The sequence below is a fragment of the Gossypium hirsutum genome, chromosome A02 (assembly GCF_007990345.1).
Source record: "Gossypium hirsutum isolate 1008001.06 chromosome A02, Gossypium_hirsutum_v2.1, whole genome shotgun sequence".
Taxonomy (NCBI): domain Eukaryota; kingdom Viridiplantae; phylum Streptophyta; class Magnoliopsida; order Malvales; family Malvaceae; genus Gossypium; species Gossypium hirsutum.
The window spans coordinates 16,922,543-16,935,262 of record NC_053425.1 but is presented as its reverse complement, the minus strand read 5'-3'; the positions used below and the strand labels follow the sequence as shown (position 1 = coordinate 16,935,262).

The following is a 12,720-nucleotide window of genomic DNA, read 5'->3' as shown; positions in this document are numbered from 1 at the left end:
CATCCCATTTAACCAATACATTTATTAGGAATGAGTAAATACGAAAATAGGACCCACTTCTTCTTCTTTTTTCTTTTTTGGTACATCTGTTAGTCCAAGAAAAGGGGGACTATAAACTAATAACTACTCGGGTTCTCCTAGGATTCTTAAAGAAGGTTGAGGGCAGGTGGAGGAGATAAAAAGGGTGAAAGAAGGAAATTGTGGGGACTGACTATATTTGCATAATTATTAGGGAGAGGAAAATTAACCTTTCATTGAAGGGCTTAGTCAAAAATTGCAATTGAACTGGAATAAGATAAATTTATTTCCTGGTCAATCCAATCTAGTTCGACCTTAATTATTATTTATTAATTAAATTTGGTATATAATATTTTTATAAATATATAAATACTAATAAGGAATCATTGGTATTGTAAAAGGTAATGTATATATTAAAAAAAAGTATAAATGAACACACATCTAGTATTAAACCATTCAACAAGCCGATACCTTACAGACATCAGTAAAACATATCCACCAACAACTGACGAGTTTAGGAAACAAAGGAATATCGGAATATAAATGCAAATGTAAAACAAGACTATGCTATTTCAACTCTGACAAATCTGGCTCAACATATTAACATCATGAGCTCCGGGCTGGCTGCAATGGTCGTTGAAGATTTTTAACAGCACTGTCATAGTGTACAAAGCCCATGAACCAAAATTCATGGTTGTCAACTGATATTATCTGGATGTATTTCTCAGCTGAGTTTGCCTTGCTTGTTGATGGATTCACTGCCCTTAGTTGATGTAATGGAATAGCCACCTAAAATCACATTAATAACCGTTACAACAAGTTTAATTAAGGATCAATAAAATTTGCCAAACAGCTGAGTCACTTGTTGGTAAGATGCCAGTTTCATAGTTCTAGCGATCAGGGATCAAAATTTGACAAACACGGACAAGCAGAGATGTATCTTTGACAAATCACATACACATATATCCTGATAAACCAAACAAGAGGAGGACATTCAAATATTTCCATATTTTTGGAGAATTCCTTGAAGAATCATGTCCGGATATGTGTTGCATAAAGGTATCAAACAAGGGTACTGCTACAGAAAAAGAGTTAGAAGCAATTTAGAAACTCTATATCTGGATTTTGTCACTGAAGGATATTGGAAAGGAAGAAACAAAACACACGTTACGGAATATCTAACATTCGTATTAAGATGGGGTACATAAACTACCTCAGAAAAATCACTTATTTTACAACTCATTTCAATAGCCTTACCTATTCCATTACCAACTTCTCCTTATTAATAAGTTTAAGCAAACACAGCTTTAACTACAAAAGCACTAACTCAAAAACTAGCACTACGGTAACCAAGCAGGAAAAAGAACAAATCAAAGATGATGAAGACCTTATGAAACAAGGGGACTACAAAACTTTAGCAAATAACTCGAACAGGTCATAAGTCATAACTGCAGATGCTTATTTAAAAGCAAAGGTTTAATCTAACAAAGCATCCGGGATCGGCAACTTTTGGTGGAACCACATAGATGATAGAAATAGAATCATCAAGCATTGAGCCCACGATATGCTAATTTCAAAACATGTAATCAATAAAGGGAAAAAAATCCATAATTCATGTCCTTTTAGTGATATATGGAACTGCCTGGGAATGTAAAATCTAAAAAAATCAGTCTACACTCAACCCTAACCAATTAGACACAGATGCAATGACTTGACCAACTGAAACGCATAACATAAGCTCTTATACCTTATAGTAGCTCCATTGAGTCTGAGCACCAACTTGGTAAGACAGAGGATTGTCGCTACAAAAAGCAAGCTTTTGACTTGACAAATATAAAACTCCCATAACAGGACCAGCCGAGGTGGACAAGTAACATGCATAAGTCTTCAGAAGCTGTTCCTCAGGAGCAGTCTCAAATGTTGTTCGGAAAATCTTGTCATAACCACCTTCTGCAAGAACTTTGGTACCCTGAGCAATTCTTCCTACAGCAGCATCAGCAAAACTTGGCCCAGTTTTCACTGTTGCAACAACAACAACAAAAAAAAAAACCCATAAACTTACTAATTATATATACTTCATATAACATAATCCAATCAACTGATATCGTGTATTGAGAATACCCTAATGCTATACATTTGAAATGTATAAACTATTAAATAGATATTCAACAAATCCATAATTTTGAAAACTAATCTGATATTTACATATATTTATTTATCCATGATTTACAGTATTTTTGAAATCCAAATTCAAACACTACCTAAAATTCATATTAAAAATTCAAGAGTCACTGAGTCTATCGTGCAGGGGAACCAAGGGTGGTCAATAAAGAGAAATAATTACAATGTTGCGACATGTTCCCAGCTATCTCTTTTGCCTTCTTAGTATCCTCCGCCGCTTTCTTTCCCAATTTCCCTAACACCTCTTTCACTGCTCCCATCTTATCTGCTAAACGAAAGGGCTTAAATATGAATGGTATTCAAATAAAAAGAACAAATTTAGTAGAAGGTGAAGCAAGTGGGTTACTCTTGACGGAAGATGATCGAACCGGAGCAGGAGAAACGTAAGGATTCGACTCAGCCGGCATGGTGGTAGCAGCGCTGCCAGAGAACGTCGCCGGCCCTTGATTAGGCTGCGACTGGGAACCCATGGAAACGTTAGTCCAATTCTCCGGTGGAGGAGCGACGTGCTTGGGGTCTAATTTCGGGTACGGAGCGTAATCGGAACAGAGAGGCGGCACTCGGGCTGAGTCCGAGGATGTTGTGGACTGTTTGGCTTCGGGGATGTTGCTAGGATCGGACTCTGGCTGGCTCATGATTTATATATATGGATGTTGGGATCAGAAGAAACAGAAATGGAAAATATTTTAAGGGGTCAAATCGTGAAGGAATATTGTAGGATTGATTCGTCGTGGGGTTGAATTTGGTTACGTTTGTTTCGCTGTATTGGATTAGAGGTGTATTGGATTAGAGGTGTAATAGTAAATTAACTGTTTGGTTAAATGTAATGGAATAGAGGCGTAATAGTAATCTTGTGTTTGGTTGAATGGAATAGAGGTGTAATAGCATAATGGAAAAAACTAAAATGACTAGAATACCCTTACCATAAATTTGTTTTGGTAAATGATTATTGTTATTGTTATTTAAATTTTAATAAGATTATTATTATCAATAATAAATAATTTAATCATATTTAAACATAATTATATTAGATATATTATAATTAAAATATAGAATTTAATAAAATTCTTAATAATCAATATTCTTATATGAATTTACTCAAATAATAATATATGATACTATAAAATATAAATTAATATAATTATTATTAAATATATTATAATTAAAATATATAATTTAATAAAATTCTTAATAATTAATATTCTTATATGAATTTACTCAAATCATAATATATGATACTATAAAAGGTAATTTGAAATAATTAATATTAAATATATTTTAATTAAAATATATGATTTAATAAAATTTAAAATAATTATAACTAATAAATTATCTTATATGAATTTGTATAATTTAAAATAATTATTATCTTAGTCAAAATATGACTAATTTTCCGAAGCATGGGAAGAGGATTTATCTAGTAATTTTAAAATTTATCTCAAAAATGCTTAAATTAATAAATTGCAAAAAGAAAAAGAAAAAATCGAGAGGTATTTGGGTCAGACTCAAGTTATTTCCAAAATGTGTTCGGATGCTTAAATTAATGAATGAAAAATCACATAAGCGATAAAGTGGCAAAACATTTGCATATTATACAGCTTTAAAGAAACTTAGAATACACAACAAATGATGTTTGCATTCTAAAATATGGTAAAAAATATATTGCTTTAACGAAAATACAACAAAACAGATCCCAATACCATGCCCCATGGTTCTAAATTTACCCACTCTTACTTCGACCAAGCGACCGTATCGATTTCAGCTTGTGCACTCCTATATAATTCCAGTCTCTTCGCAAGAGCGGATCGGCGTTCCATGATTGCTGGATCCTCATTCAGTAATGCCGATAATCGTTTTTGCTACAAAAGAAATTTCCCAGAAATCATTCACTGATCATTTGTTTCACCAAAATAAGTAACAGACGGTAAGTTGACTCTTATAAACCTTGAAGAATACTAAACTCAATGTCAAAAGATAGAAAAATAGCAGGCAAATTTTATTTGGTACATGAACAATATAAGCAAAGATGGGAATATACCGGAGTTTCACTCATAGCCTTGTGAACCAGATCCTTCAGAATGGAATGAGTCTGAAAAATGTAACAAATGAAATCAATCCAATTTGAAGCATCAGTCTATGACCAACATGATCCCTAGTAAACCGAGACCTTAATAGCAGTTAAAAATTATCAACATTTTTTATGTAAGACAACTAAATAGTAGAGGATAGCAAGAATATTGATACACATACAATGCAAACAATCAAATTAAAGCCATCATTTATTGTACCTGAGAGACCAGCCTGTTGAGATTAGTGTAATTCATTGGTTACATGTTGTCGTCTGTATTTGTGGTCTGGAACGTCCAACAAATCGAACAAATCCTGAACCAAAAACCTTTCTCCTTCTTTGGTGGTGCTGCCTTGGTATCCCTCTTGGCAATGAGATCAGCCATGAACTCAACAACAGCCTAATGTAGAAAGAAGTTGAATGAGTTAGTAGCTCATAAGAAATCAAACAGGAAAGGTCCCAGCAAGTTAAATTTGTAGCTAGATTAGCATTACCTGAGCACCCAATTTGATTACTTCTCTTGGTGGAACTTCCAGGGGAGTCTCATCTGCTCGGAAAACTCTCAATTTCGACAATAATCTGAAAGACTCGGGTAAAACTCTGATCTGGTTGTCACTTATGTCCAACTCTTCAAGCATCTCAAAGTTTTTAAATCTGAAAAAGTTTTTCCCCACATTCAATTGATCTCAAGAACCAAAATAGATATTGAAGTAGGACAATACGATGAGACAAAATAATTTGTTTGTTTTTCCTCTTAATGTCATCACAGTACTCTCTTGCAAGCACATTAACCTTCCTTTGATCCATGCCTAACTGGCAAATGTCCGCCTGTCCACATAAAGCAATTACAGCAGCTTTAGATAAATAAAAGTTTGAATTAACATTATAACCTACAAGAAAACATAGAATGTACACAAGCAAGGGTACAGCTTGTAAAAAATAGTCCAGAATAAACTGCAGAAAAATGGAAGGAGATCAATAGCAACAATGCTGGAGATCCTTAACAGTTGTTCTCTACTTAAACTGTCAAACTTAAAATAGCTATGTAGAGGAATATAATAGTAAATTTGGATCTTCAATCAGAAATTGGAACTTTCTTTATTTGGACACATTGAGAAAAAAATTCCAATTACTCCAATAAAAGGATACCAAATGATGTCATAATGAAAATTCTCAATTAGAAAAAGAAAATGAAACAATGGATATCACTTAGAAAATACGCCTAATAAGCATTTATATGGTTAACAAATTGAGTAATTCGTAGAAGTAACTTGAAACAGAGTGACACTCGCACTTTTATTGAGATTTACTTATAAATCTACCTAAAGTTCTCTAAAAGCCTTGGAATCAGGAAAGGATAAAATCCAGAGCAGAAGCACCTTAAGGAAAAATATGTCAGCACACTGCATGCATGGGTAAAGAATTTGGGCAACGACAACTCATCTTGCTCACTACGGCCCATAATTTGACAACACCTAGAAAAACACATTTTGTATTCGGAGTCAACAAAAGAATTACTACAAAATATTAATAAAACAAATCAAAAAGATCTTATTAGCCCCACACCTCATTATCCTAGGCAGCTTGTTTCTGCGAGCTAGATCCATTACAAGTGGCCAATACTCTGATGCCCTGGAGTTAATTTCATCTGAAGACCACAAGAATTCAACATTTAAAAAGAAACACAATAAATCTAAATGTAGAGCCATAGTATATGAATAAACAAAGTGAATGAAAGAAGTATGTTAGAACTTAGATCTGAAAACAAATGCAGCAAACAACATAAATTTATTGAAAGGGAAATATGCATATAACAATTGTTTAAAAAAACAATAAAATCAATAAAATAACTACGAAGAAGCTAAAACTTTGAAGTCAAATAATCAGAAAAAAGTTAAATTGTCAAATTTCAATCTGTTATGATGTGTTAGGAATAAATAAACAAACCCATAATTAGCTTTTCTGTATAAATCAAATCCATCAAAGAGTTGATTCAATTCTGAGATTCAATCCCTACATCTACAGAGAAATCAATATAAGAGGACTATAAAATTTTGAGGGAAAAAACTTAAAGATTCTAAAAAAGAAAAAAGAAACAAAGAAAAAAGAAAAAGTAGAATACCAGAGCAATGTGCATTCTGCCAGAAGGCTCGAAGCCATCATAGCAAATGGGTTCAGGTTTATGATTTAGAAGATTTAGCAGTTCATCCTCTTGAATACATTCTTCCCCTACACTTCTTATAATCTTGAACTTTTCTTCTAAACTCATCCTGAAACAATGATTTCAAAATATATAAATATATTTACTCGATTTCCATCTATAAAGAAATAGAAAAACAAAAAATTACAACGAAAATGACTCACTATGGAGTTGAAGAGGAGGAGGGAGGTTGAGAATCGACGGAGAGAGACTGCATGCCAGAAGACGGTGGGGTCTGATCCGCACGAGATTGGTCCGCCATCGGTTCAGAGAGTACTGCAACGGCGTTGGCAAAGGGTTTACAATACAAAGTTGTGATGTCAAAGAGAGGTAAAAAAGAAGGAGAAGACAGCGAGGAGAGTAGAGAAGAAAGCTAGAAGGAAGAAACAGAAGACGGTGGATTTTGGGTAAAACAGAAGCGTGAATGGGGAGGGTAAAACAGGGAGGGTAAACTGAAGCGGCAGCTAATCTGGGCAAAAGAGAGGGATTAGAAATCGGTGGTTTTCACCGATTAGGAAAGTAATGTATTACACGCGTATTAGCAATACATTGAACCAAACGACGGAATAAAGAGGGATTAGGTAGGGCCCACCGATTAGAGGTGTATTGGCTATGCCAATACATCCAACCAAACATGCTCTAAGTTTTGGTTTGAATTTGAAATTGGAAGGAGCAGCCGGCAATTGGCAGATGGCCACACGACAGGACAACGACAACGACATAATAATATCTGGTAACGTCCGACTCGGTAGGCCTTATACGTCCTAGATTTTCGCTTCGCCTTTCAACTTGAGCCCAAACATTGTACTAAGCCCGTTTATAACTAGGATTTTGTGTCTCTTTGGGCTTTGTCGGATTAAGTTGTATGGTAATAAATCTATATTCTTGTCCTCTTTTATTACCTCACATCTATTCTATTATTTAAACCTTACTACGGGTCAATCATGCTTTAATTTAATTATAAAATTTGTGAATATTTTTTAATTAAAATAAATTATATTATTTAAAATTTCTTCAATTTTTTTATTTTAAAAAAATTAAAAAATTCACATGTTATGAGATATAAACTTGCATTACTTATATCAATAAAACATTAAATTCGCCACTAAATTAAATTTTTATTTTATTATGATATTTACATTTTTACTATATTATATATAGTTTATATATTAATGATATTGTTGATTAAATTGGTGTTACAAGTTAACTTGACAACGACTAAAGATTGATGATAACATCATAATAAATGATTGCAATATATTTGGTTTTCTTAATATAGAGTATTTATGTGTTTAAATTTTATTTTACTCACAAATTAATCTTTTTTAATTTTAATATCGTCTATATTTCATATATTATTATTAATTAGTTTCAAATCATATATTTTATTATTTATTATATATTATTTTTAAAACTAACCTTCATATTTTAAATATGTAATTTTCATAAATATATGTGTGTAATAGAATGCCTAATTAATATAAAAAAAATCAAATAGCACTATGATATCATAAAAATAGGGTTGCATAATTTTTTGAATCTATATGCAATTTTCTAAAAAAATAAAGAAAGAAATTAGAGTAAGAATTCAACACCTTATAGATTATATAATTATTAACTTAAGTATATTCTCCTAAATAAGAGTTTTGACTAGTAAAGAATTTGATAATTTTTAAATAAATTTTTGGATTCAAGCCTTGTAGGTAGAGAAAACAGTAATAACAAGGGCGGCGTAAAGTGTTGGCAAAGGTTTTAGTCTCCTAAAATGAAAAATTATATGTTTGACCCTTTAAATTTTATAAAATTATAAATTAAAGCATAGTAAAATTTATATTTTATCTCCTAAAATGATAGAACTTTAATTTAATTATTTAAAAATTATAAAAATATAAAATAATAAAATAATATAATATATTTTAGCTCTTATAAAAAACCTAACTTAATTTTACCTGTTAAAAAAAATTTTAACTTTACCTCTGAACTAAAAAAAACTTACCACCTATTTAGAAATTTAACCCACCTTAATTTCAGCTCTGGTCAAGATCTAATATGATTACATGATACTAAAAAGGTCTTTAGGGACAATAGCATCTCATATTAACATATGTCTTGAAAATTTTCTCATTTTCAAATAATGCATTCACAGAGACACCTTTAAGGAAAACTTGATCTCCCATAGCAAACCCAATATCTTTTCTCTTAAGATCTTCGTAAGACTTCTATCTGTTAGAAGCTGAATTAAGACTTTCCCGAATCAATTTGACCTTATCCTCAGTCTCAGAAACCATATCTGGACCCATAATCCTCCTCTGACCCAACTCAATCCAACATAACGGAGTGTGAAAGTTACGACCATATAAAGCTCATACGGTACTATCTAAATACTGAACTGAAAGCTATTATTATAAGCAAATTCAGCGAGTGGCAGAAACTCCTTCCAACTGCTACAGAAGTCGATAACACAACTCCATAGCATATCCTCCAGTATCTGAACCACCCTCTCAGATTGCCTATCAATCTTTATATGGAACAAAGTACTAAAGTCTAATTGAGTACCCAAAGCCTCATGCAGTTTCTTCTAAAATCGAGACGTAAATTTAGGGTCTTGATCTAAGATAATTGACACTGAAACTCAATGAAGTCTTATAATCTTGGAAATGTACAATTTCACCAACTTTTGTAGAGAATAGTCGGTTTGAACCGGAAGGAAATGAACAGACTTGATCAATCAATCCATGAAAACCCAAACAGAATCCTTCTTAGTGGGTGTCAAGGGCAACCCACTAACGAAGTTCATAGTTACCCATTCTCATTTTCACAATGGAATCTTAACAAATTGAAGCAAACCTGATGGAAGTTTATGCTCAGCCTTAACATGTTGGCACATCAAACAACGAGACACAAAGTCAATTAACTTTCGTTTCAAATCGGGCCACCAATACAACTCTTAGAGATCACGGTACATCTAATTTCCACTGGGATGCATAGCATAAAGGTTACTATGCACTTCCCGTAAGATGGACTACCTCAACTTGGTATCATTTGGCATACAAATTCGACATCTAAAGCAAAACACACCCTCACTATTAAATAAAAAATCAAAAGTTTTACCCTCTTAACCTGCTAAACCCGAAGAACCAGAGATTCATCCAATAACTACTTACCCCAAATCTAGTCAATCCATGTCAGTTTAACTTGCAACTCAGCTAAAAAGCCACCATTCTTAAACAAACTTAGGCGAGCAAACATCTCCCTCAACTCAGACATCGATCTTCAACTAAGAGTATCGACCATCATTTGGCCTTACAAGATGATACTCTATGATGCAGTCGTAGTCCTTAAGCAACTCTATCCATTTACGTTGCCTAATATTCAACTCCTTTTGAGTGAAAAGGTACTTAAGGCTTTTGTGATCAGTGTAGATAATACACCTCTCACCATATAGGTAATGCCTCGAAATTTTCAATGCGAAGACAACCATAACTAACTCAAGGTCGTGCATCGAATAGTTTCCTTCATGAGACTTAAGTTGTCTGGATGCGTAAGCCACCACTTTACCCTCTTTCATCAATACACAACCCAACCTAGTGTGGTATGCATCACTAAACACAACAAACTCATTACCAGATTCAATCTGTATCAAAATGGGTGCCTAAGTCAAAATAGATTTAAGCTTCTCAAAACTCGATTACTGCTCATCAGTCCACACAAACAACACGTTCTTATGCAATAACTTAGTCAAGGGAGTTACGATAAGCGCGAACCTTTCTACAAATCTCTAATAGTATCCTGCCAAACTGAGAAAACTCTAAATCTCAAACACATTCTTAGGTTATTTTCATTCAAGAACAGCCTCAATATTTTTCGAGTCCACGTGGATACACTTAGCAAAAAACTACATGTCCTAAAAAAGTAACTTCCCTCAACCAGAACTCACACTTGCTGATAACATGTTTATTTTTCATATTTTACATGTTCAAATCGAATTAATTCTTTCTAAATTGGTGATTTTATGTTTAAATTCTATTGGAAATGAAATTCAGACGCTTTAATTCAAAAACAAGCAAAAAATGACTAAATTGAGCACAAGCAATAAAAGAGGAAGTCGAATTAGAAAATTAGAGACATTTAAGGGCTAATCAGATTTTTAAATTTGTAAAACTCATATTTAGAAAAAAATCTGATATGAATGTGATTTCATGTAATTAGTTGTTAGGTGAGTTAGGCTAATTTTAGTTTATAATATATATATATATATATATATATAAATAAGGTCTCTGGTGGCTTTTGAAAAACACACTTGAATACACTTGGAAGTTGAATAAGATTTCTTCCTTTCTTTTCTTTCAAACGCCATGACTAAGTGCAAGGATTCTATCATACTCTTTCCATTCCTTAATTTTGGCTAAATTACTTCCTAAGTCTCTTTCCCTTTCCACGGTCCATAAATTTCATTGAAAATCATTTACATAAACCAACAAAGTATGATTAATTTCATGTTTTACTAAACTTATACTTAGCTTTAGGTCAGTATTCTTTCCGGTCAAAATCGTGAGAAATGAATCTGCACTAAAAATCTTTCATAACGGTATTCACCATCTCTTCGGAATATAGGATAATACAAATTTGTCCCTTAAAGTCAATTCAATTTCAATTCAAAAAGTGTGTGTTGGGTTGGATTTGTTTGGTGTACAGTTGGGAAGTCGAGTCGACTGTGCTTTATTTGAATTCCTGTGAACAAATTGGTGTATCCTGGAAGGGTCATACTAGTGAGATTTTTGTCAAAGGAAATAATGATCGAATTTAAATGACCCATGTAGTTGAGGTTGTTGATCCAAGTTTGGTTTTTCAAAATACAAGACTACTAAGGTCTTGAATTGCGAACACGTGTATCGTGGTTAGACAATCAGTAAAGGTTGGTTTGCAGGTCGTATCGAAATCAATTACGAAAGGAAAAATTGGTGGTTAGGACGTTCTTAGCCACTATGGTTTGAAGTAGAAGACTCATTTTTAATGATTGATTCAGAACTGGGATTAACTGAGTTTAAGGATAAGACTTTATATAATTTCTTACGAAGTTTAATTCCATTTACTTATTTTATTTTCGATTAATATAATTGTTATTTGCTGCAATTACAGTTTATTTACTTTTCAAACATTTTCATTCCCCCTTATTTATTTTATTTCTTTTTCTTTTCACTAAGCTCGTCACGAGTCATGGGCACGACTATTGTCATGACAGCAATTCTATTAATAAGAAAAGTTGAAATTAGACAATCAATCCCTGTGGATTTGACTCTACTACTCTATACTACTATTTCGTATTATTTTGTCGTAGGAATTTTTATTTGGTGGTTTCGACATCCATTAAATTTTGGCACCAATTTCGGGGATTGGAAATATTTTTTTTAATTTCCATTTGTTTTCCTTATGACAAGGTCAAAACTGGAAACTCTAGAATTTGAATTAGAAATAGAAAAGTTGGCTCGAACACTACGAAGAGAAGCTATCTAGCGCGATAAACAACCATAACCCTCGTTCGAAAAAGAATCTTATATCGGGGACATTTTCTCATTCGACAAACTAGACAAAATAGAATTTTAATATTAGAAACTTAATACTAATTAATTCGGAAAAGCACACTAAAACGAAAGTAAAGTGCAAAATAATTTACAATTCAAAAGTCTGAAAAGTCCAAATTAAACATAAAGTCCATTTAAACCACTTTATCAAAAAAATCCTATTTCGAGTTCCCGTACGCCATCCACTCCTAGGTTTATTGATTACCTAAAAAGATTAAATAAAAGGGTGAGCTTACGAGCCCAGTGTGAAACTCAACCCAACAAAAAAATTAGAAACATATAAATTAATAGATACGTATGCAGTTGTAGTCCAATTACAGAATTATATGCATATTCATATACAGAACCAGATGCAAAATTAAATATAGAATCAGATCCTACCCCCATTCGCTACACACCATCTCCGTTCATCGTTACACACTAATTAGGGTAATAAATTCCCATCCAACCCTACATACCTATAAGTGAGCGTATGTCATTTTTCAGAACAGTACAGTCAAGCTGCCAAAAATAGATAAGTGTGGCAATGCAACCAGAACAAATATGTGGTATTAGCCACCAGATAAGGAAATTTATTAAACTGCTAACACTTCCTCTATTTTATCAATATCCCACCCTAATATTCATGCAATACTAATCAGATATTAGATACATACATGTCATACATGCTA

General features: G+C 32.8%; 1 protein-coding gene and 1 long non-coding RNA gene across 2 annotated transcripts; both read right to left on the bottom strand.

Annotated features, from left to right (window-relative positions):
* Positions 1-410: 410 nt before the first annotated feature.
* Positions 411-2,901, bottom strand: LOC107951392 (GEM-like protein 1). Its single transcript, XM_016886441.2, has 4 exons — positions 2,546-2,901; positions 2,363-2,464; positions 1,766-2,037; positions 411-807 (listed from the first exon to the last, which is right to left on the bottom strand). The coding sequence occupies exons 1-4, from the start codon at positions 2,832-2,834 to the stop codon at positions 625-627; spliced, it is 846 nt and encodes a 281-aa protein (XP_016741930.1). The 5' UTR covers positions 2,835-2,901; the 3' UTR covers positions 411-624.
* Positions 2,902-3,712: 811 nt separating this feature from the next.
* LOC107952560 (uncharacterized) lies at positions 3,713-5,839 on the bottom strand. Its single transcript, XR_005907823.1, has 4 exons — positions 5,647-5,839; positions 4,762-5,095; positions 4,488-4,667; positions 3,713-4,288 (listed from the first exon to the last, which is right to left on the bottom strand). It is a non-coding gene; the product is annotated as an uncharacterized lncRNA (long non-coding RNA).
* Between the last annotated feature and the right edge of the window lie 6,881 nt (positions 5,840-12,720).